General features: G+C 33.8%; 2 protein-coding genes and 1 long non-coding RNA gene across 4 annotated transcripts in view; 1 reads left to right on the plus strand and 2 right to left on the minus strand.

The window, feature by feature from the left end:
• Positions 1 to 3907, minus strand: part of LOC105171495 (sucrose nonfermenting 4-like protein) — an 8616-nt gene extending 4709 nt beyond the window's left edge. Inside the window, exons 1-6 of the mRNA XM_011092634.2 lie at positions 3338 to 3907; positions 3099 to 3183; positions 1524 to 1715; positions 768 to 902; positions 636 to 695; positions 62 to 151 (exon numbers count right to left, since the gene is read on the minus strand). Coding sequence (XP_011090936.1) covers positions 62 to 151; positions 636 to 695; positions 768 to 902; positions 1524 to 1715; positions 3099 to 3183; positions 3338 to 3450 — 675 coding nt within the window. The 5' untranslated portion in view covers positions 3451 to 3907. The remainder of the gene's footprint in view (positions 1 to 61; positions 152 to 635; positions 696 to 767; positions 903 to 1523; positions 1716 to 3098; positions 3184 to 3337) is intronic.
• LOC105171496 lies at positions 8155 to 12960 on the minus strand. Its single transcript, XR_848583.2, has 3 exons — positions 12811 to 12960; positions 12370 to 12573; positions 8155 to 8430 (listed from the first exon to the last, which is right to left on the minus strand). It is a non-coding gene; the product is annotated as an uncharacterized LOC105171496 (long non-coding RNA).
• On the plus strand, positions 14895 to 24302 carry LOC105171497. 2 transcript variants are annotated; one of them, XR_002287906.1, is made up of 12 exons: positions 14895 to 15426; positions 16073 to 16145; positions 16227 to 16360; positions 16451 to 16846; positions 17290 to 18408; positions 18449 to 18555; positions 19037 to 19449; positions 19539 to 21109; positions 21294 to 21451; positions 21995 to 22155; positions 22434 to 22521; positions 22624 to 22764. XR_002287906.1 is itself a non-coding variant. In XM_011092636.2 (12 exons), exons 1-12 carry the CDS (start codon positions 15337 to 15339, stop codon positions 23647 to 23649), a joined length of 4596 nt encoding a protein of 1531 aa, XP_011090938.1. In that variant the 5' UTR covers positions 14897 to 15336; the 3' UTR covers positions 23650 to 24302. The 2 variants fall into 2 exon arrangements, 1 of the variants encoding a protein (XP_011090938.1); XM_011092636.2 differs by lacking the exon at positions 22434 to 22521 and adding an exon at positions 23431 to 24302 and having other exon boundaries at positions 14897 to 15426; positions 22624 to 22778.

The following is a 26198-nucleotide window of genomic DNA, read 5'->3' on the forward strand; positions in this document are numbered from 1 at the left end:
ACCCAGGAAAAAGAGAGGACATAAGTTTGTCAACATAAATTTTATTCATTGCAGTGTATACCTCTCTCATAATTAAAATAAAATCCAATGCGCTGAGAACTCCAACAAATTTGCCCTTTGAGAAGTCCCATAAGGGTGCCATGGAGATTCCCTGGAAAGGAGCTGTTGGTTAGAAGGTGGACTCAAAAGTATGTAAATGAAGAAAGCATTGACAAGAACATGCATGAGTCGCATGAATAAGAAACAACAACCAAACGTCTTGCTAGGGGCAGGTCAGTAACAGTGTCATTGATTTACATAGAAGGTGAAGAATGCTTTGAGAAAAGATAAAGCAATATGTTCAAGTAATTTGATTTTTGCTTCCTACACCAGAAATGTTGAACAATTTGGTGACTGGTGAATTTTACCTCTCTGTTCTTTGTTAAGGTTCAAACTGCCTACTTGAGGAAATCATATAATGTCAAAGCAAATAGTTTCATTATATTTGTGATACCACCATGCTGTTTCCCAATTCTTAAAGGAAAAAACTATTGCCAATTCTGATATACACAATCGCAATATGGATTTGAGAACAACTCTGACTAATCCGAAGAGAACTTGGAAAAACTTCGACCCAGAAATACCCAATAAAGTACCTGCTCATGCAGAATATGAAATGCTTGCTTTACAGGCAGGTCTACATCCAAAGCAATAACCTGCAAACAATCCAATAAATTAATAAAGCAAGCTAAACAGAAAGAAAATGTAAAAAGATTATCGATGCTGACCTTTCCAGATTCAGGAAGCAACTCATAGGCCGTGTGTGTTGACATAAACACAGTTATACGATGCCGGGAAATCTCTAAGTCTGCATCTGATATCATTGTGACGGACTCAGTAGATGTACCATCTGACAGTCGAACCTGTGACCAAGATCAAAGTGGCTGAGGCAACTGAACTTATTTTTTCCTGTGACCGATCATGAAAGGAACTACACAAAATAATATCTGAGGCTACAGTTACAAAAGATTTAATGACGGCTATGGTTGAAATAAATGTGATGCTAAACCATAATAATATCTTCAGATTCCGAATCTATAAGTTTCTCTTCATCTAAATAGTCAATCTTTAAATGTTTCCAATTAACTAAGCACTTCTTATAGAACATTTTCATATTCTTGTTTACCAAATGTAAGGAGTACTTTTCCAAATTTCTAAATTGTTGCGTTAATTTGCCAAAGGCCACTATGTAGTTAGAAGGCATATTAGCTAAACAAGCTACAAACAGGAACAGAAAATAGAGTCAAACCACTAATTGAAAAAAATCTATATGTTACATGTTAAACATGGAGAACCACAGAAAGGTATAGATTGGGAAAACCAATAATGAGTACAGTTTTCAGGAGAGATATGCATGACTATCCAGATACCTAGAGGATAAAAGCTTAACCTTTTTCCAAGGCATTCAAGACCTATGGTCTCTGGAAATGACCTAATAATAGATATTTTCAAATAAACTAAAGAGGAGTGCAGCATTGCCATACCACACGCTGAAAGGCCTCGTTATCTACATCCATGCTGGAACCAGGACCAGAGGGAGGCACTTGCGGACTGAGAATTGGGGGACGATAATCTGAATCCCTAGTTAAAAGGATGGTGTTCACTGTTCCAATGTTGCTACTGATAAAAGGCTGATGCTCATCATGTCTCCATTCACCATCAACCACAAATTTGTACTGCAAATATCGGGCCAATATTAAAAACTTGATAGTGAATTCCAAAGCTAGTCTGTAATGAAAAGCCACGAAATATCTTCAATTAAAGACCAAAAACAATTAACACCGTCCATCCTTCCGCAAGTACATGGATTGGGCATTCCGAATCAGGAATTTGAGTTTGAGGATGCTTGGGATAACTGATTCCCATTAACGTTCCATTTTAAAAATGTCCCTCTCCAACTTATACCTCAGAGTTAATCGCCACGAAATTGTAAAGTCTTTATATGCCAGCTTTATGAGTGAAAAGTAGAATAATATGATTAGTTATGTACGGAAAATATTGGGTAAATGAATACTGCCTTAGTCCACAATTGAATACCTATATTTTATTGTGGGATATCCAAACATAATGTCCAATTCCTTGGTACAGAAATTTTCTTTCTAAAGTATGCTCTTTTTAAATTAATAATTATGGCCCACTAGACCTCAGTCACTACCTTTGACGTTAAAATGTTCTTACAAAGCATTCAATTTTCTAACTCTCATTTAAAACTCCATATCAATTCAAATGATAGACATTCATGGTTAGATGGCGAAAGTATCACTCACTTGCTATTGGAAAGTGAAAATGATTTGAGAACGAGGATCAATCAAATAAAACAAGACGTGGAAAAAAAAATGAGGTACAAGAATAACTCATTGCATTGGGACCTGGCATGATTTGATCCTTCTCACATTTGCTTGGCAAACATAACCTTGCATCTCTACATGTGTCATAGGACTCATAACACAATTTCTTTCAATAACTAACAATTAACTGGCATTTATATTTACTTGAGAATCATTCTCTTTTAAAGACAAGTAGACAACCACCATCTTAACGTTTGTCATGCAAAACCCCCTACATTGTATTATAGTTTACCGGCATCTACTTTAAGATTTCCTGGACTAAGTGACATCATTATTACCAATTACACCAGAAAGTCCAAAAGTATGGAAACATCATAGGATAGCGGCACTCACAGCCCATTCATAGTTAGTCAACACAGCAACATTCAGCCAAAGAGGAATAATTAAAAGAAACAGAGGCATAATTAAGTCTAATTGCAGCAAAGTATGACTGCAAATAACCAAGATAGTTAGCTGAGCTAGCAATTCATGATGCAAAAATGCACCAAATGCCACCTTAAAAATACATCACAGAACACAGAAAATATGGATCTCACGGAAGTCCAAATTAACTGCATATCAATTGCCACGACTACAATTTTCGGGTCAGTTCGAGCAAATCAGCCTTTCAAATACGTAAAGACATACTCTTTTGATCACTGTAAATAATCACAAGAAATCATATAAATAAACACTAGAAAGCTTCAACCCACAATCTCAAAAACAACCAACCTGGTGATAACCCGGAGGCAAGCTACAGATTGTCTGAAATACAGTAGGGCAACCCTCAACCGGTGTCATTGGCCATTGCGTCCACCTTTTTCAATTTACCATCAATTGGAAAAATAGAGTTAAGAAGAAAATACTTAACACGCACACACTAAAACTCACAAACAAATTTTATACCAGAGGGAGAGAGAATGATAGCAGCAGCATGATAAAGTAAGCTTCAAAAGCTAATTAACTCTCACCCCGTAAACGAGCCACTGATATACACAACTCTCCCACCATAAGGCCACACAAAACGGGTGGGAATCAACACCATCCCACTTTCGCGCGAATAATCCATGCCAAGAGGATACATTCACTCCTAAACTATTCTAAATTACCCAAAAGAACACTTCTGCGAACGAAAACCCTAGCATTTGTGCATTGCAGCAATTGCAACAGGAACAATAAATTCAAGCAACAATTGCAAAAATCCAGAAACCCATTGAGCTGAACACCTCAATTTTTAATGGGCATATCAAATATTACTTCGTAAGACTATAATTTGAGGGAAAGACACGACCTCCTTTGAATCTGCCAGAACCGTATCGATAAAGCTAAAGATAAAACAACAAATATAAATTAGTAGAACCCTAAATCATGTGGAAATTTGATACTGCATGCAAAGCAGGTAGCATCAAAATAGGAACTTTTCATAATTCGATAGAATTTAGTTAATTTATGTATGAAAATCAATGGCGATATTTGTAAGAAGAAAAATTTTTGGAACTAGCCCTAAATATTTTATATTCCCGTTTCAAAGATTTTTCATTTTGTTGGGGGAAAATGAAAATGAAATATTTCTTGCGTGTATATTTTTCAGGGGAGAAATTATTAAGTGGGTCCCCCGCCCACCTTATTTTTTGTTAAAGATTCCCTTTGTGTTGCCATGTCAGCATTCTCTTGACTATAATTAATTTTTTTTGGACAAAATGCATAAAACACATTCAGTATATTTGGTTTTGTAAGTTTTGAATATATTTTTTATTGTTTTAAAACAGTTTTAATTACTTTTTGTCCAAAAAATATAATTAATTAAAAAATAATATTTATTTTAATCACTAACAACTAAATAAATTATATATATTTTTACACATACATATATATAAATATATATAAAAGATATATGATTTGACAATGAACAGTATTTTTTGTCTCTCCACTACCCAACATCAAACATATCATACTTATTTTATATTATTTTCAAAAATAAATCCAAACATACACACTATCTCTAACTTATTTTTATTTATCTTTGTTTTTCTCTCTCTATTTTCACAAAACATCCCAAAACAAGTTGAAAACAAAAACCAAACATTATGATTGTTTTTGTGTTTTGCACACCTCCACTAGGTGTGCAATTATAATTTAATTTTTTTTATTAGTTTTTTTTATTATTTTTTATTCTTCTCTTAACATAAATATATATTATATTTCACTAACAAACAAAATACTATATATACATACACATATATATTACTAAATATATATATTAAAAGACATGATTTGACAATGAACTGTAACTCATGTCTCCCAAATCCCAACATCAAACCTACACCACTTATTTTATATTATTTTTTATTATATCAAAATACAAATCCAAACATACGATCTATCTCAAAACACATACTTGTTTATCTCTATTTTTCTGTCTCTATCTCCAAAATACCAAAACAAAAACATCCAAAACATTAATCCAAACATAGTGCCTGTGTTTTAGAAAGTATGCAAAAAACACCCTCCTATTTTTAGAATAGACTAAAACCCTCCTCTTGTTTTGTTTTAGTCAGCAAAAAAACCCCGTTCTGTTAGCAACTAACGCGAAGTGGAATAGACGCACGTCTATTGCGTTAAGTAGTCATTTTCTGCGGTTTAGGTTCATGTTAAATGACACTTTGGACTAAAATACCCCTCTATGAAACTATATAACATACAAACGGCTTTTTGGCTTGTTTTGTGTTTTTTTTTTTTGTCATTTCTCACCTTAAAAAATAAATTAAATTTTGTCATATTAAATTTAAATTAAAATATATTTAAATTCAAATAATTTTGTTATTGTTAATTATTAAATCTAACTATTATTTTTAATTAATTAAAATATTAGCCAAAATATTTAATTATTATAATTATTTATAATATTCATAATTAACTAAAATATATTAGCCAAAATATTTAATTATTACAATTATTTAAAATATTCATAATTAACTAAAATATATTTTAATTAATATAATTAAAATTAATTTTTAAAAAAAGAAAAAACGGAGATTTTCGCTCTTTTTTGCCTGAAACTTAGAAATAAGTTTCCGACACCGTCCGGATGAATTTTATATGGCCAATGATACCATTCGAATCCTCTCTTCAAAACGAACATTTCCATACCTTCAATTTGAGTTTTCGTCAATCATAGAGAGTGGGCTCAAGTCAAGACCTCCAAACATGTTTGCCGTCGATTCGTCTCCGTCCGGTCGAATTTTGGTCTCAAACCACTACCATCAGACTCGTCTCTTCAAGACGTATCTAACCCATACCTTCAATTTGAGTTTTCGTCAATCATAGAGAGTGGGCTCAAGTCAAGACCTCCAAACATGTTTGCCGTCGATTCGTCTCCGTCCGGTCGAATTTTGGTCTCAAACCACTACCATCAGACTCGTCTCTTCAAGACGTATCTAACGAGACCTGTCTCACTCAATTTGGGTAGTAAGTTTTTTTTTAAAATATAAAATAATAATATATTTTTAAAATTTTAAATTATTTATATATAATATAAGTTAAATAATTTGTTGTATCTAAACCTTTTATTTTTTTAAAATCTAACGGTTGACATTAATTGATTAGATCTAACAATCAGTATTTGATCAAAGAAAATTCAAGCATCATTAATACAAGAAATAATATAATAAGTAAGGGTATAACGATCATTTTTTAAAAAATTAACACCGTTAGTTGGATTTGACGGAGAGAGGCGATTGAGCTGAGTTTTACAAAACACCGAGGGGCTTTTAACCTATTCTCATAACAAGAGAGTTTATTTTGCAGACTTTTTAAAGTACATAAGGATTTTATGCATTTTGTCCGAATACAAATTCTCTACACCAACTTCTTGTTGGACCTCAGAATGTACACTGCTGGTTTGAGTGAACTTGGAAAATAGTGACAACTTCTTTGCATTGATCTTTCCTTTTCCCTATCCATGAGTATCAATACAGACTTTAAAACTGAAAAAGCAAGGACTTCTGTTTCTTTCGGCATTGTTCCAATAGCCCTAAGATCAAAGTCGTTGTCCAGTACTGCTGTAGACTTCAAATTCTTGATGCACTTATTGACCATTTTATTAATCTTCTTTCTTGAGGCCACATAAGCATTCATTTTTTAGGTTGAGGTCTGTGATCTTCAGACAATTATCAAAATATATGCAAAAGTGCATACGAGTATGATTCAACGTTGTTTTTTGTGGGCTTTGCTCAAAATATAGATTCCTCCTATGGAAATTAATTGCTATTATACGCATTAAGATTGTGGAAAATGGTGATTTATGTTTACATAAATTTATCTATCATTAAAAAAAATAAAAATCGGTGGAATTTTTACAGGCTAAAAATAAAATGATAATATACGGACCACACTCTTGCACTATCATATGATGGATTAGTGATATTTTTACCAATCCATATCTAAATATTTTATATCTATAGTAATATAAGCACAGTAAAATTTAAAAATGAACAGCAGTAGAATAATATATAAAAATACTAACTTAAGCTTCAAAATTTAAATATATATATATATATATACATATATGAAGAATAAATATCATGAAATATTAAAGATAAATGATCAATCTCATTAAACTAGAAATACTTTTGAAAATTTTAAAATGGGTGGCTTCTATTAGTTAATTTTATAAAAAATTACATTTTTGGTCCGATATGTTAGGGTCTTTTAGTAATTTAGTCCTATTTGTTACTATTTTCTTATATTGCATTCCGTAAGTTAAAAGTTTTTCTATTTTAGGCCTCACATACATTTTTCAACCAATTATTAAAGGAGTCATCAACATTTTTCAACCAATTATTAGGGCATTTTCAATTTAGTTCCATTTATCGCGATATTTTCGCATTGCATCTCATAAATTGAAAACTATTTCAATGTCATCTTGGCATTTTTCGTACATTTTCTATTCATTTTTAGTTTATTATTGGATGAAAAATGCACATGAAAACTAACATTGAGAAACTTTTCGATTTATGAGATGCGATTTTCCCATAAGGTCATTAACAAATGAGACTATATTGAAAAAGTCTCTAACATATGGACCAAAATTATGATTTTTCCTTAATTTTTTATTTAATATGAAAAGTAGAAATTTATTTTGAGATTGTACTTTAATTCACGTACTTTTGATTTTCATCATAATTATACTAGAGGGCACTGGAAAATTTAAAATGAATAGCATATGAGTAACAGATAAATACTAATCCAAACATAAAAGAATAAAAATATAATATAGAATAAATATACTCAATTTTAATAAATTAAAAGTATTGTTGAAAAATTTAAATCAAGTGACTTCCGACTAACTGATTTTATTTGAATATTAATATAAGATAATTATTTTTAAATTATAACAATATAATGGATGCGTATCATTTTGAGAACTCTAATAAAATATAACTATTAATTTTTATCAATTTGTTTTGAAAATATAATTGTATAATACTATTATTTTAATGACAGAAACATAAATAATATCACAAATTTAATATATTTTATGACTAACTATAATAAAAAAGTTCTCTTTTCTTTTATTTGTTTTTGGTTGGAAGTGTTTTCTCGAAATGGTGAATAGAGTTCAAAAGTTTCAATTATAAATAGAGTAGTGGTAGAAGTACATAAAAAAAATTCCGAAGAAACAGTCCATTTGAGTTTCAATGATGTACCAACTTGTATATAATATTGAGTTGAGCTGATTTTTGATATACTCTCGAAGTTAATCAAGCAATAAATATAAAGCTAGAAATTGGTTTTGAATCAAAATTTTCATTTCTTTGGTTAAGAAACAAGCCAGACCCGTTGGAGCAGGCAACAATTTTTCACATAGTACAAAGAAGGCCAAAGTACCAAACACACTTGATTCTTATTTACAATAAAAATGGTCGCTGATTTCTTCGAGCTCACACTTCGAACTACTTGAACCCGATCGACATGAAAACTGGTGCAAAAGGTTCACACTCCAAATCAACGAGTGGACATGAAAACTTGTGCAAGATCATCTCCACCGGCATTAAGTTGTTAACTGAAAAGAACAAACAAGTGCAGAATCACCAATTAAAGAAAAAAACATGCAATAACAACTTACATAAATAACATCTTCTCTTTAAGAACTATGAGAATTTAAAGGTCGAAATAGAAATTCAAACACTCAACTGTTTCATATTGGCTACTTAAAAAAGAGTGCAACTTTGACATCATATAAAACCACATGATAACCTATATATCTCTAAATTCCTCTCTGCCATTTTTCTAGCCAAAAAAGCAACATTTATCCCTTATCAATTTCTTCTTTATCAATTTTTCCCATATTTAGAAATCATATAAAGTTGAAACCATTGCAATTTCCTCCGTATAATTCAAACCCAAAAGTGTCTGATTTCTATGAAACCTTCACGTTCTCAACATTCTAATTTGGAGGCGATAGAATCACGAATTTTGGGACCGCTTTAAATATGACGGGCGCAAGACAGTTTGGAGTTGAGGCCTAAATGAGAAATAACCCTCCATTATTTTTGTTGGTTTATTCTCGGTTTGTTCATTATGTTAGGTTTTGTTCTCATGTTGCTTTCTAAAAACTTTTTGTTTGTCATACACATTTAAGATTCTTGTACAAATTTTACAAAAACACCATATTCGTTCATGTCATCGACATCTTAACTTTGCAGGTGTATCTAAGAATTGGTGGAAATTCTATAGCATACAATCACAAATTAGTTCATTCGTGAACTTAAAAAATAAAATATCATATACTAAATTGCACAACCGTTCTAGATGCCAATCTCATTATTCGTTTTAAAATTACTGATAAAAATTTCTTAAAAGAATTTTCAACACATCTTGATAAGTTTCAATAGAGTAATCATTTATCAAAAGAAAAGTTAATACTTTTTTGGAAATCTAGACAAATATGGCGGTCAATGCTATTTGACCAGAAATAATAAACTGAATGCTTCTCAAAATGTTTCAAAAATTGTTTTAATAAACTGAATGCTTCTCAAAATGTTTCAAAAATTGTTTCAAAGTCTGTTAATTTTATGAAAATAAAATTCAACAAATTATTTCATGCTTTCACCCAAAAACAATTAAATGAATTCATCTATTGCTAATCAAAATATTTTGTTAATTAGTCTTCAATATTTGTAAGTGCACTTCAAGCTGATTCTGAAAATATGAGTTTATTGTAAAAACAAGAAAAATAAATTTTTAAGTAAAAGATAAAAACTGATTTTGAGAACATGAATTGAAAACAAAAGAACACTTGACAAGGAAAATAAATCTTTAAGTGGAAAAAAACCAATTTCCAATAATATTATTTAAAAATAAAAAATAGAAAGTTCTTCAAACACTATTTAAGATACAAAAACTATGTGTTCCTCAAAAACCATTTATCAACTCATGAAATTTCAATACTCACAAAAGATTTACCAAGTCCTCTTGAAAAGGAATTTTAAATTGGCATCTAAACAACCGTTTGGCATTTTAGCGTAGAATTAAATCCTCAAAGTTGAAAAATAAAATAATTCATGATTGTATGATATAGATTTTTCAACAAAATTTTCTATGATACACCTGCAAAAATAAGAGGCTAATAACATGAACCAATATGGATTTTGCAAATCCATACAAGAATGTCAAATGTATTAAAAACAAAAAATTTAAAGGCAAGCACATGAAAAGAAAACCCAACACAATAAATGTACCAAGAATAAATTCAAAAAGAGAGGAGGGTTTATTCTCCAATTTAGGTCTCAACCCTATCCTTGCATCCTTCACATTTGGAACAGCCACAAAAAATCCATAATTCTATTCTTTCCAAATGAGAATGGTGATTGCGTGGCTTTTCAAAGAAATCAAAGCAGTAAACAATTGGGTTCAAATTATACAAAGTGTAAAATCAATGGTTCAACCTTCTTGATTTCAAAATATGGAAGAAAATTTGACAAAAAAGAACTAATAGGGGCACCGGTTACTTTTGAGTTAGAAACTTGAAGAGAGGAATATGAAGATAAGTAGGCTACCATTAGGTTCTAAAATGTCGTCAAAAAGCACACTTTAGCAGCCAACATATGTTGAGCATTTAAATCCTACTTAACCTTTTTATTCACACACAATCCTTATCGAGACGAGGTTATCTACTTTGCACGAAATTGGCAAACCAAATTCAAACTCTAGTCCTCTCTCTTGTAAAAGACAAGTATGAATCACATATGCCAACTGACGTGCTTCACTTGTAGAATCAAATGAATGCATGTTACACGTATAACTGAAAAATGAAATATCAAGTATATGGTGTTCTATAGTTATATGCTACATGTGTCGAGGCTAAAGAAATCACATGGCGCCTCCACAATCAGTTATGGTCCAGTTTATTTTAATGGCACTAGCAATAGATATTTGATATATGATGACCAACTCAAATAAATATGGGTAAGGGTCCAATTAGTTGACCGCGTTGCAATGCATCAAACGTATAGTATAGTGCTTTCAATAAATCCTGCTAAATTACCAATAACAACACTTCTCTAATAGACTATAAATAATATGACATATATTCTTTGCAAAAGACAGAATTATAAAGGCACGAAAGAAAACATCACAGATACATCATTGTGGCATGCTCTATTTTAAAGGCATAAAATCAGATACTGCATAAACCAAGACACCTTGCTAGATGGTACTTAAGAGAAAATATCATGTTGGTTCATTAAATGGTTTAGGAAGTTTCTTCACAGTCCCAAGAGAATATTAATATACTTAAAATCAAGCTCAAATAAGAGTATGAGAGAGTGGATGGATGGCACTTACATTTCAGTGAATCACTTATGCACATTAACAGAGGAGATAGGTAAATTGATGGAAAACATAATGCTACTGCTCCTAAAGTAGATGCACAGTCACAGATCAAATTGAAGATATACATGGCTTCGCATTACTTTCAAGCAGCTGTCTTACCCTAAAATTGTGTAATTGACAACATCAATATCTTGCTCGTATAGCTCCATACCTTAACAAGTGGAGCCAAAACGTTTCAGCACCAAAGTCCTACGTGAACCAAGGATCATTGGCAGCAATTTCAAAAAAACTTGAAAATGTATCACTAACCTTTTACACAAATAGATAATCATTTCCAAAAAACCTTTTCTAAAAAGCTTGTAAATGTACATATGATTCTTTTACATTAATGCCGATAACCTTTTCCAAAAAAAGAAAATCAATTCCAGTACAGCTTTGCATGCATTTATATTATATAACTTCTAGCAAAGAACTTTTCGGAAACAAAACATGCATACATTTAATATTATTGCTAACACACCAAAATGACAATCCATACCAAAGCCTATAAGGCCCTCATGACAGATCTGGAGAAACAAAGTGACTATGTCATTAAACGCGTCAAAATTACAATTAACACAAGCATTACTCAAGAAACATGCAAAAGACCAACATATTCACCAAAGGAATGCCAATAATCTCATGGATTCCAGTCTAAGAGCCAGTAGGAATATCTCGTGAAAGCATTCAAAACCGATTAAATTACATTATAAGATGGGAAACACCCAAAAAGAAAACAATATAAAGACCAGATATATTTATCACCAAAGCAAAATGATAGAAGAATAACTAGAAATATACAATGAATTTGGAAGACACACGAGATGCAAGTGGAATAAGCAGAGTTACGTCTGTTTTAAGAATGAAGCCTCGAAGATGTGAATACCAATAACAGAAACATGACCAGTTTATTAGTTCAGAAAAAATATAATAATATCCGTCGAGAAGAAACACAAAGAATCAGTGATGTGAGAGCAGAAAAACCGAGTGTGAATTTTCTCCTCCTTTTCTATCTTCATGCCATAACTGATAATAGGTAAACAAGCAAAATTCATACCAAGTACTTCACAGCAACCAAAATCACAACACATCACCACAGAATATAATCAAATGAAAAAAACAACCATACCCAAAGGAAAGAGCCCTAAGAATCTCCAATGATGGGAGTCGTCTTGGCTATTCCCCTCACAAGTTTCGAACCAACATCAATGTCTCCATTGCCGTTCTTGCATTTAATCCCGCACCCTTATCCTCCGTAGTAGTAATCGACAGCATACAAGAGAACCCATCTAGTGGTTGAATTTCAAGAACCTTGAAATAATTAACCCAGAACCTCAAAAAGGATAGGGAAAAAAAAGGAATAAGACCGTGTAATTCAAAAATTCGATGATAATCAAGGAAAACTAATATCAAATCTTCCATCGGACAGAAAAATTCCTTTAACCAAGATACATTTAATTTCACAATTGCTTTAAAAAATCAAGAACCCTAAATCAAGAAACTTTATAAAAGAAAAAGAACGACGAAAGAAAACACTTGCTCAAGTTGATGATTTTCAAGAGATCCTTACCTAAACAAAGAAGAAACCAAGGCTGGAGGCGGAGGAATGCAGCAGACGATGATGAGAAAGTCAGAAATGAACGAATAAATTTTGTTTTTCCGTGTTATTTTTCTATTGCATTTTCATCGAATTTTCCAGATTTTGTAGTGTGTTATTATGTGTTTGTATTATACAACGGTAACAAAATGTGGACTTTTATAACCCTATTTTACTTTAAATTGGACCCGGCCGATTGATCTCTTTTAAACTAAGGTTCAATAACAAATAAATATTGGGCCTTAATGGATTAATTGAGTTTGCCATATTTGGGCCTCTGTTTATTATTTGGTATTTGTAATAATTATAATTATATTTTTTAGATTATAATTATAACTATACTTTCTATTAAGTGGTAAATATATATATAAATTCCTCAAAAGTATAAAATATTAACACTTTTTTAAAAAGATGTATCAATAATTTTATAAATAACAGAAGGTATTAATATATTTGAACTTAATTTCAACAGATGTATATAAGTCACCCACATATATAAAAATAAAAAAAAATATTTCGGTAATCAAACAAAAAAAATCCCCATATATGGAATTCATAATTGTGTTATTCTCCACTACTTTGAACTTATGAAATATTATTATCACTAATATTATTGGTTGATTCTATACGTATCATATCACATTTTTTATTTCTTCATTACTTTATGTAAATATAATCAGAATTATTATAATTTTTTTTTATTTAGAATAGACACTACTCAAATTTTATAATTTTTATAATGAGTATAGAATCTGTATAAAGTCCATAAATTTACAATTCTTATATATTTTTACATAATTGGTAAAAAATTTACATAATATTTGCTTGTGTTGTTATATATTTAATATTTTAAAAAAATAATTATCAATACAAATTTAAAATATTACATTATATACTGTAAAATATGCAAATTTATAATATCATTAATATAATATTTAAAATTTTATTAAGTAATATGATATACTTTTATTATGTGGAAATATAATTGAATAAAAATTTATAAATTATATTACATACTTTTTCTATAGTATTATATGCATTATGTATTGACACATATGTACATGTACTTTTTAACATAATTTATTTAATTTATAAAATATATTTTCTTATATTGAGCTTGTAAGTATTTTCTATGTTCTATACTTTATAAAAAATTATAAAGAGTATATTTAAAATAAAATGTGACTAAAATTTTAAATCACTAAAAATAGTTTGGAGGAGATATATTAAGAAAGCATATTTTAGAAATTAAAATAAAATGTATAGGAGTAAGTAGGAAGGGTATTTTGTTCCATCAATGCCAAATTATTTTATTAGGGGTGTCTTTGTTATATTTCATACTTTAAGGGTATAAATAAGATAATATGTATAGTTCAGAGGTCTAAAATGTATTTAACCCTTAATTTTATTCTTAATATTTTAAATTATATATATTTAGAATTAATGTATTCGAAACTATTCTTACAAAATTTATCATACAATAACTGAAAAAACATTATAATGATGAATTAATAATTGTGAAATTAAGATTTTTTTATGTTTTTTGGACAAATGGATGCTTATAACTTATGAAAACCTAACCCTAGAGGGCATAGGGAGTCATGTGATTAACAATATAATTATGATGGAGGTATAAAACTATTATTGGACAATATATTATTAATGCACGTGAAAAATAAAAGAATTTCTAAAAATAAAATTATTATCGTGGATAAATTATAAAAATTATGTATGTGATTACAAATTACAAGGCGTCAAGAACATGGTAATAATTTTTTAACACTATGATTAGGAGTATAAGAATACACTAATAATTATATAAATATTTAATTGTTATAGAAAAATAAAAAATAAAAGTTTTGCAACATAATTTAATTTGTGTATATTTGGGAAATTACTCAAGAAATAAAAAGAGTAAAAAAAAAAAGAGAATAAAATATTAATAGGGAATTATTAAAAAGGAAATAACAAAAATCCTCATGAGCAATTTATAATTAAGAGAGGAAAGAAAAAGAAAAGACCCCCCAACCCCTCTTTCTCCCCACCCCCCTTCATATGGTGCCTATATGCATCAAAAAACATATACATACACTTGAATAAAGAAATGAAAAAAAATGAAAGAGCATTACATTGAGAATCGCTTCGATCGTTACTGTCTGCTGCAAATTTGATTGTTTGGGATTGCATTTTTTGTTTATCGAATAAATTTTGTACGTACGTCTGTTGTGTATATGGTGGTGATCAAGTGGAGTTTGGATTAGGGTTTCTGGTATTGGGGGATTGCGGGGGAATTTGCGAGGAGTTCGGTGGTGGGGTATTGTGGGTTTTCGGAGTATTTTATTGGGTTGAAGTTGTGTTCTTCAATTGGGGAGTGATATGTTGGATTTCAGGATAGAGGTTGGATTAGGGTTTGGAGGAATTTGAGGATTTTTGGGGAGGGAGGGTTAGGGCTAGGTTCTGGATTTTCTTGGTATTGGGGGTTGGATAAGTGGGCCAGGGATGATTCAAGAGCCTGAGCTTGAAGAAGGAGAGACTTGCTATTTCAAGGATGATAGAAGCATTGATCCTGATATAGCTCTCCCTTACTTTGTAAGGGTTTCTTTTATGCTTCTCCCTAATTATTGCCACCGATAACAAAAATTTGTGAATTTTACGTCCTTTCTGAAGTGAACTCAGTAAGTATATCAAACATGTTTCAATAACGGAGAAGAGTGGTTGATATTAGCAACTGATTTAATGTGATCATCGAACCTGCAAGGATAGAAAATGCTTCTTACCCAGGATCAGTAAGCGAGGATATTTGGGTTATTATGAGCTGATAATTCAAGTGGTTTCTGTAGGACTGCATGTATGATGGGTTATTTTCATTAGTTTCAGAGAGTGGAAGACAAAAAATATCAACATTCGGTGATATTGTTGTTACTGTTAACTTCCAATGATAATTCACAAAGTATTCAAACTTCTTATTAGTTTCGGGTTTTACATTTTCTAAAGGATCTTGGGCCTTGATGCAATTAGGTGACTGAGTCTTGTAGTAGCATAAACTCACTCTCATTGCAGTGTTCTATACGTTTATATGTTGTATGGTTATCATGAACAACATAAAGAACATCCATGTCGCAGTTCTTCATCTTCTTCATCTCTTAATGATGCATTCCGTCTTAATCTGGATTTCTATCTCATACTCATTTGTATTTGATAAATTAATTACTTTTTGGACTTATTTTTCTGAAAGGGAGACAAGGTTCAAAGAATATTGGGGCATCTTCAGAAAGATTTTGAAGGAGGCATTTCTGCAGAAAATCTGGGTAAGTGGACAAAGAATCTCAGTTCTGTCTTATTTTGTTCTATTAGAAAGTGATATTGACATCTGTTTGGTGGTTTCTCAGGGGCAAAATTTGGTGGATATGGCTCATTTTTACCCATGTATCAGCGGTCTCCTTCAATTTGGTCGCAGCCAAAATCTCCGCAGAGAGTTCAAAATCCTAACTTGTCTAGATCTCCTGATCATGCCTGTCCAGAGGTATATGGGCGCAGTTCATCTATTTGTGGTTCATATGTATGTGTGGGAAGTTTTAATTTAATTAGCTCTATGGGTTGTGTTACCACATAGGGTCCTGCCCCTAATTCTGTCATGGTCCCTGATGCTCCTTCTGCTCAGAGAAATGGCTCTTCTTCCTCCCCTAGCTTGTGCGCATCACAAACTTTGAAAATATCCTCTGAGGATGCTTCAATTAGACAAAAAGCAACCTTATCTGCCAATAAAGTTGCTGAGGCTCTTCCTGGAAAAGTTGAACTTCCATCAAGTAAGTTGGGCAATCTACCCGACCAGAGAACACTGAAGGTTCGCATCAAAGTGGGACCTGACAGGGTGGCACAATATAATGCTGAAATATATAATCTGGGACTTACATCCCCATCTTCCTCAGAGGGGAACAGTCATGACGAAAGTGATGGGCTGCTTGAATCTCACGAGACTCCTATTGATTCTCCTGCCAACATTCTTCAGGTATATTCCTATTTTCCTGTGCAATTAATAAACACATTATCTTTGTCCTTATTTTAAGCTGTAAGAATTATTTGATGGCCGCTGAACGCAGATGCCCATATCTTGATCCTTGGACTGAATGGACGTTTTTAGATTTTTTATTTGCTCCCTGTTTTTGTACTTTTGGTGAGGGTGAGAGTGGGAGTGGAGAACTTGTTTGTCCCAGCTCTTATTGGAGTTGATCTAAAACTGGAAAGCATTTAAAGAGGCATGGAAACTTCTTAAGAATCTGCTTTCAAGCAAGCATGACTGCAATGCTTGCTTACTTTTTTCTTTCAGAAAACCAGGACTGAAGTTAGTTTTCTGAAGCTACTTTCTGATAATCACATATATTTTCCCGAATCAGTTTTTTCTAGGTTAATATGTTATTATTCTCAAAATATTTCATCCTTTGGTTGGTTCAGATAATGACTTCTTTCCCAGTATCTGGTGGCATGTTGCTTTCACCTCTTTGTGAAGATTTGCTGAAGTTAGCTAGAGAAACAGAAGATTCAGTAGAAAGTGAGTTTGAAGCTGCCCCCAAAAGTTCCACAATCTCTGTTAGGCTTTTGAATAATGATGTTTTTGGTCAGAAGAAAACAAAAGCTGTTGATAAGAGCAGAAAATTTGAGATTTCAGCAGATGAATTTATAGCAGATAAGCAGAAATCTTTGAGTAGTAATAATCTGGACTGCAGCGTGCAACCTGTTACTGATGGAGGCAGGGAATGTGAGGAGAATGCGCAGGTTAAAAAGAGGAGAGAAAGTAAGGACAGGGTGAAAGGATTATCAGTTTCGGGTGATTCGGGTAAGGATGCTTTTATGGAACACACTTCTGACCAAAGTTGTGTTAAGTATGATAGGCCAGAACCCAGATTCAGTTCTGTAGAGAAGGTTGGGGAACATCAAGCTAGAATTTCTCAGAAGGATGTTTCAGTTGATCACCAGCAGGACAACAGGAGTCGTGGCGAGAGAAGTCGTGCTTCCTTGAGAGCTTATTCAGGTAATTCTGAAGATGAAAGGGTTAAAGGAGCTATGGACAACTTGGGTTTAAAAGTTGGTCTGGATGCAACCTCTAGTAAACATAATGGCTTTGGAACCCCTCATGCTGTAAATAGGTTATCATTTGAAGGTGATAAAAAGTCAAAAGGAAGTCAAATTAGTGGGAAATTGGCGTCAAAATCAGATAGATTAAAGGATGGTGGTTCTGCTGGACCAAAAAACAAACCCAGTGGAAAGAAGGACGTGCATAGGCTTCATCTCAGCCAGAAAGATGCTGGTCATACAAGTTTTTCACATATGGAGAACCCAAAGCATTTATTGGAGAGGCCTTCTGCTGAGAAGCCAAAGAAATTTAATCTTGATGCTGCTAAGGCAAAATCTGTGTGTGCTGATAAATTGAAGGAGAGATCAAGTAATAGAAAGTATATGGAAAAGGTGATATCTGACACGACTTTAGCAGCGCCTCCAGCTGCAGCAATACATTCTAAGGACGGAATCTTCACTGGGTTAGAGCAGACAATGGCAGCTCCTGTAGTAATACAGGTCACTGGGTTAGACAATGGCAGCTCCTGTAGTAATACAGGAAGATTGGGTCGGGTGTGACCGCTGTCAGAAGTGGCGTCTTCTGCCTTATGGTACAAAGTCGGAGCACCTGCCTGATAAGTGGGTGTGCAGCATGCTAGACTGGCTGTAAGTTCCTTATGCTCCTTATCTAATTTTTTTTGGTCGCTCCTCATCAGATTTCTTTTTGTCATTAAATGTATCTAGTGCAAAGTTTATTTATTACTGAGTTTGCTTCTCCCATCTCAAAAATTGAATATCTGGTATTTAATTTTCTAGAAGCAGCTCGTGTAACTTCATTTAGATTTTAATACAACAAGTAATGCATCATCATATTAGAATTAGATTTAGATTTAAAATTATCTAATTAGAGAACTTAACAGTGGATTATTCCAGTTTATTAAATATAGATGCTGAATATTTATTTAGGAAGGAGGTGCATGCTCTACTGCAATGTGTATGTGTGCTCACTGGCGGCACACATTTCCCTCCCCATTCAGTCATGCATATGACCATTATCTCTGTCTCTCTCTTGTCTAAAACATTCCTTCTTGTATATGTGGTTAAAATAAATAGGCCTGGACTTGATGACAGTTGTATTAATCTTCAGTCCAGGAATGAATCATTGTGACATTAGTGAAGATGAGACTACAAAAGCTCTTCATGCTTCATATCTAGTTCCTGTCCTGGAGAATCATCAGAATTTTCAAGCTGACGGAACCATGGCTGGAGTAATTTCAGTTGGTGCACATCATTTAGATCGGAACTACCAGAACTGTGCTTCAGATCAAATAAAGAAGCAGAAACTGAAAAAGAAACAGAATGAAGTAAGCATGACTGATCCTGTTCCTTATAGCGGTAAAAAGAATTTGCAACGGCTGGCTGTGAAAAATGGGAGCTCAAAGGAGATCAAGCAATCACTTTCAGGGGTAAGTGAAACAAACAAATCGGGTATGCAGCACCCAAATAAATCAGCAGTTGTACCAAAATCAAGTAAACGAAAAAGTGAGCATGTGATTGGAGGTATGCCATTGATTTAGCTGTCGTTTTTATTTGTGGTTCTGTCTTAATTGTGTGTTTCTTCATTTACCAATATGTATAACATCTTGCAGATGATGCAAATCCAAGGAAAAAAGTCAGGAAAGAGTCTGCTCAGCATGAACATGGGAAGGCGAAAAAGATTAAGTATAAAGCTGCTCTTAATGTGGACAACTTTCAGAATTCTGGTGGGAACCTAGGTATGCTTGGCAACAGTTTGACATCTGGTTTGCTGAATAAGGGAGTTTTGAAGGATGGGAAGAAAAAGAGTGCAGGACAAGAGGTAATTTCTGGGGATGCAGGCAATTTCCAAATTTATGTGAAGAAGCAGAAGGATCAAGTGCAGGATTTAGCAGATGCTGGGCACTTGGGTGTCAAAACAGGTAATGGTGGAGAATTATCTACAAAGAAGATAAAATTAAAGGATTACGAAGATGGTCAGTATCAGTTAGAGACAAGGCAAAATAATGGGAACAATATCCAGGACAGAAAAGTTTCCACCAAAGACGACAGCAAGGTTGGTGATTCTCATAGAGAGAAGAGATCGCAAGTGTCTCAGATTGAAGAGAGGGATTCCAAAAGAAGCAAGCTTGATGACATACCAAAAAGAAAAAGCATAGAAGCTGGAGTTCATTCATCAGGAAGTAAAGAATGTCCAATTAATAGGGATATTGAGAAAGAACAGGTAACAAAGTCAAGAGGAAAACGGGGGCTAACCATTGAAGATATAGATAAACTGAGAAAGGATTTAGGGTGTGAACAGCTGTCAACGGCTGCCACTTCAAGCTCCTCTAAGGTTTCTGATTCCCGTAAAAACAGGGTTAGTTACATGGAGATGAAAGGCTCACCTGATGAATCAGTTTCCTCGTCTCCCATGAGGGTAACCTATATGAATCAGGTCTCACCAATGATGATGGCAACTGCAGGGAAGGTTGACTCTAGATTGAATGATGTTCCTACAACAGGCAGTGTGAAGAAAATTCGGGGCATGAATGGAAGTTCTGAGTTGGGCATAGCCAGGAAGGGGTCATCAGGTCTCACCAATGATAATGGCTCGGAAATCTTAGATTCAAAGAATAAATTGAAAGAAGAGACAGCTTTCGGTGACAACCATCGTGCACCTAAACATGAAGTATCAAGTAACACGGGACATCCTTTCTCTGATGAGTCTAGCATAAAATCTGTTAAAAATGGTGCAAGTGTTAGCAAGAGGGATATTGGGAAATCGGGTGATAGCAGAAGTGAGAACCCGTCTGCACAGGGGGAGCAAATTTCCACCCAGACCGAGCCATGGAGTGGAAAGTTGCGCATTGACCTGCGTCAGGGAGATAAACAAGGTGAATTATGTCCTAGCAAATATGCATCAGGATCATTGGCATCCTCCAAAAAAGGTTTCATGGATGCGAGAGCCCTTGATGCTTCTGTTGTTGGCGATACATCTAAAGCTCTAAAAGACACTGCTATTGCCCGCCTTCAGAATGGGACCCACCACTTCTTCAATAATGTGGCAGAGCGATCTCTGGCCCAGGACGCAACCCTTGGAAACAAGAATGTTTCTGGTATTACAACGTCTACTGTTTTGAAAGAAGCTGAGGATGTCTTGAAAGAAGCTGAAGAACTTAGAATTCATGCTGATTTAATCAAGGTCTTTCTTGGTTGCTTGCACATTTATGTTTCCCTTTTGAAGTGGTGATTACTTGATATTAATATATACATATATTGATTATGCTATATCCTTATGCTGGATTGCATACATTTTTGGATTGTGTTTAATATGGACCTAAATCTGATGCTTAACTTTCTTACTCATCTTACATATACTTTTGCAGAACTCTGGTTTTAGTTCGGAAAGTAATTATGAGTACTTTAAAGCTGCCCTAAAGTTTCTTCATGGCGCTTCACTTTTAGAGGCCTGCAATGGAGAAGGTAGCAAACATTTGGGGATGAGTCCGATGCAGATGTACGGTACAGCTGCCAAACTTTGCAAGTAAGTACTTACTTTTCACTTAACTGCTGCTGTCACCTCACATTCTGTGTCAAACTTTCCATGTTTGGATGTCTTATTAAGTATAATGCCGGTGGAATACAAGTGTGTACTTTTAAGAGCATGAACATCCCTGTTGCCCCCAAGGAAAATTAGAAAGTGATATGCAAATAGTGTCAAATCATTTAAATATGCTAGAGAATGGATGTTGGTTTGATGTTTACTAATACAGTTTTCAGGTGTTAAGTATAAAGGTCAATTTTCTCAAATTTTGTGGGAAGAGTGAGAGTTATTTATTTACAACCTCATTCTAGTTTGATGAAAAAGTTCTCTATCTGTATCTAAATTGTTTCATGAGGATAACGCACTTTGTGATTCTGTCAGCATGGAACTTGCCATTTTATTGGTTTTTTATATTTACAATGTAAGGGCATGTTGAAAGTATAGAACGTACAACAAGCCTGAAGATTTACCTTATTTGTGGAGCTTTTTTTATATGATCACTGCATATTTTCTGGATTCACATGAACTTCACATTATTTGCAGAACCTGTGGATATGAATATGAAAAAGGCCATGAAATGGGTGCTGCTGCCTTGGCCTATAAATGCGTGGAAGTCGCTTACCTGAGAGTAGTTTATTGCAAAAGTTCAACTACAAACCGAGTTTGGCTTGATTTGCAATCAAGTCTGCAGATGGTTCCACAAGGTATGCTAATTCTTTCTCTCAAGGCTAAATAATTCATCAAATGGGCACCACGTTCTGTATAGACCTAAATGCTGCACTTCCTGTCTGGTTTCATCATTTATCTTGTGGATATTACCACCACTTCAAGATAAGTAGGTGCTGTTTAACTCTGGAGAATTTGGTTGAGGGGTTCAGCATACTAGTTAAGCTGAATGCTTGCATAATCCTGTTGCAATAATACTGCTTTTAGAGTCACTTTTTAAGTACCTTTCATCCTCTTAACCTGTGTGCACTTTCAGGAAATGAATGTTATGTATAGGGCTGCACACTTGCATACTCACTTTCTGATCTTAAGGACCGTTGTTATTGGTGTTGCCTAATTGCTAAGTATGTTTGTTTGCTGCTTTTACCTGATAGACATTTTCTTTTTGGTAGTTTAAATTATTCCAGATGATACAGCTCCTGATTCCATTTCGCTCATTTGTGTAGGCGAGTCTCCATCATCTTCTGCATCTGATGTTGATAACTTAAACAATTTAGCAGCGGCAGACAAGGCCACTTTGTCTAAAGGCAGTGGTTCTCATGCTGGGAATCATGTTATAGTGCCTCGCAACCGCCCCAACTTTGTTCGGCTGCTTGACTTTGTAAGTTGATCGACCTGAGTCGTGCTGCTTGCTTCTGTTATGCTGTAGCGCCTTCACAGAGTTGATTGTTGTGGTTTCACATGGGAATGTAAAACTGGGTCTGGTTGTTTTCACTTCTCCATAACTTGAAATGAGGTTTCAAGCTTATATGATTGGTCACATTTTGCATTAATTGTTAGTCATGGCAGAGCTAGTGCAAACTTAAACTGTCTATTTCTCAAGCCAAAAAATACATGCATTTTGCTGGTATTAGTAAATATAGGTTCCCTTTTCATGTAGTTTGATATCTGTCACATGTTGCCAAATTATAGATTCCTATTTTCATATAGTTTGATATCTCAGTCTTTGTCTTGTATTATTAAGTAGAATATCTCTCTGTGAAAGGCCAATTGACCTGGTATGGCAAAGCTTTGGGTCCCCAATTTTGGTCTGGAGGTAGTAAGCGGTACTTATGTTGATTTTGTTCAACTGTAACTGGTATTTTGTGTCCAGCATCAACAGATGCAAAAACGTTCTAGTGCCATTTTAGCATTAGATCTTAAATTCTGGACTCCTTGATGGACCAGCATCTTAGATCATGGTTTGTTCTTGATAAATCTTGTTTTCTTCGGTATATTTGGAATATGCATTTATAACTGGGGTTCTTTTGCAGACCAAAGATGTAAACTCTGCAATGGAAGCTGCCAAAAAATCGCAGGATATGTTTGCAGCCGCTCGTGTGGAACTAGAAGAGTCTGAAAATAAAGAGGCCATTGTTTCTGTTAAGAGGGTTATTGACTTCAGTTTCCAAAATGTAGAGGAACTCGTACGTTTGGTATGGCTCGCATTTAATACCATCAACCATCAAGGTCCCAGTGGCGGTAGAGAGTAGTCAAGCTGTACATATTCGCATTCAACTAGTGTATTTATTCCCTTTCTGGGCCGGGCTGTGGAAAGAAGCATATTGGCACGCACTTGCGAATATGGTGAAGAAAGAAGAAGGTTAACGGCTAATCACATTTCAGTACACAGGTACAAAATGGGGTTAATTTGTCGTTAATCTTGTGAAGACATTTTTGAATCTTCGGCTTCTCTTTCAAGACACAAGGCATATGCTCAAAACTTCCATACAACATTGTCCCGGATAGCAAGATATGAATCATGTGCATGTTCGAGTGCAAGATTCCGAGCTCATGTAAGATTGCAGTTTTGATATTTTAGGTTATAGATTATCCGTAGTTAGAGAAGAGACTATTCAATAGGGATCTACGGCACATAGTTATCATCCGAGGGGGCTAATTTCATAATATAGTCATTACTAGTCCTTTCTTATGAGGCACTTTTTCTTATGTTTCCGTATATCATTTTTTTCTGTATAATAGGGATCGACATTTGAGAGGGAGTTGCCCCTGCAATTGTAAAGTAAACCGTCTCCTTTTGGTTTATCCTTCTTTAGAACCGAAAAACTCTTTTAAATAACGATCACCATTGTGTCCATATTATAATCTCTATTGTGGAGGTATAATCTTGATCTGATTGCTGTTACTCTCTGTTGTTTTCCAGTTGTTCGTATCGTTTTGCATGCAGATAGTCTTGCTACGGATTGAAAAATTGGTGGGGAACATGATATCTACAATTATTGTTGCTAGTGATGTTGAAATATGAACCTTTTCTGTACGTCCATGGTTGTAAGGAACCTAATTACCTTTATTCTTTGTCGTGCCACGCGTTGCCAAGGGGCTTTATACACACTTTTGGACCCCCCCCTAACCACACTTCTTTAGTTTGGTCCATTTCCAAGAAGTTATTGTTCCTGCAGCCTAACATTTTGCACTATCAAAGATGCAGAATTGACCCGCCTGGGCTATGCTCTTATTTGGAGTGGTCAACAATATTTTAGTTCATCGATCGTTGTCACTTGCTAATTTTGATTTTAGAACAGTAATTCATCTTGATCCGCGGGAACAAATTGTAGAACGACATAATTGATGGTATCTAATTCGGTAAAATAGTTTGCAAATTATAGTAACTAGGGTGCAGTCTATAGAGATAGGAATATCATTCATCCACCATATAAGATAGAAATTTGTCCCAATTCTTGCTATATTCCACAATTGTATCTGTACTAAACACGGTCGCGTGCACTATTTCCCTCTTCAATAATCATATTTGTGGCTCCATTCTTGTTTTTATTACTCCTTAAAACCCATTCAAAGCTAAAAACGCAACAAACACATAAATTATGAGCATTTCGTACTAATAAAAGATGTATTTTCCTTGGAACTATAACATTGTCTTCCGCGGAATTTGCTTGACGCTGCGACGGTTGTGAAGGCCAGAACCGTCGCTTTTTCACAAAGCTTTTAAGACGACGGTAATTTCTTGAAATTCAGGTACATCTATGTGCTATATATCCCACTCAAAAAGCTGAGGCCGAAGGGACTGGAAAAGGGACTTACAAAGACTGACCCCAAGAATCCCAAACGTGGCCCCAAAGCAACAACATATGCAGGGAAACAGTAGCTCAACCAATCACGCATCAAAATCACAAAAAATATATGCACAAACTGGTAAAATAACTAAAATGACTATTTATTACTCAGATAGATAGTGTGAAGAATAGTTCCAAGGGTGTAACTGTAATATTTTTAACTCATTCTAAATCAAAGTTTACATGTTCTGGTTTAATTATGAGCTTTCTTCACCGAATGATGTGTGAAGTTTGAAGAGGAAGATTATGGCAGCAATCACTTGATCTGGTCTGCAGAAATGGAGACATATAGTTGCAAATGGGAGAAATGGCCCCTCCTCAGTCCTACCACCACTTGATGATCTCAAGAGACAAGCATATCATCATCATCATGCATATATATTGTACAAATGATACTTGTACCCAATTCCCTTTAGATTCCCATTGTTACCACTCACCCTCTACGTATTCTCCATCCATTCTTCTTTTCCTCAAATTCACCAACTTATAAGTACCTAATTTGCTTTTGCTTTTGCTTTCACTTTAGTTGAAATATCCCCCGTTTGATCAGGTTTGGAGTTTTGAATGTGGGTTGAAAAGATGATTATTTCATATAGATAGAATTTTATTCCTTTAGAAGTAATGGTTGAAAGTCAATGATATTAATTAATCTGTATTTTAAGTGAGAGGGGAGGACATTTTTTCAATTATATAAAGTTCAAGAAAATGTTTCATACTCCTATAATTGTGGCAACTCCATCCTCACTAGCAATGGTCGAAAGATCTTTTGTCTTATTAGTAAATTTCCAAGAATCATGCGCAAAATCAAAAGAAAGTAAGTCATTTTATGTTGTTAACAATTATTAGAAATATTGACTTGTAATCTAATAATTACTCAAATGCTAAGATTTGATTGTGGCAATTATAGCTGTATACAGGTTGCATGCACACTAAAATTCATAAATTTCCAT

The sequence above is a fragment of the Sesamum indicum genome, linkage group LG10 (assembly GCF_000512975.1).
Source record: "Sesamum indicum cultivar Zhongzhi No. 13 linkage group LG10, S_indicum_v1.0, whole genome shotgun sequence".
Classification (NCBI taxonomy): Eukaryota; Viridiplantae; Streptophyta; class Magnoliopsida; order Lamiales; family Pedaliaceae; genus Sesamum; species Sesamum indicum.

What these genes read in the sequence shown, in the direction of transcription:
- LOC105171497 (XM_011092636.2), top strand. Translation starts at nt 15,337, where the DNA reads ATGATTCAAGAGCCTGAGCTTGAAGAAGGAGAGACTTGCTATTTCAAG. An exon ending in ATATAGCTCTCCCTTACTTT is followed by an intron (nt 15,427 to 16,072) that starts GTAAGGGTTTCT and finishes TTTTTCTGAAAG; the next exon opens with GGAGACAAGGTTCAAAGAAT. An exon ending in ACAGCTGCCAAACTTTGCAA is followed by an intron (nt 21,452 to 21,994) that starts GTAAGTACTTAC and finishes CATTATTTGCAG; the next exon opens with AACCTGTGGATATGAATATG.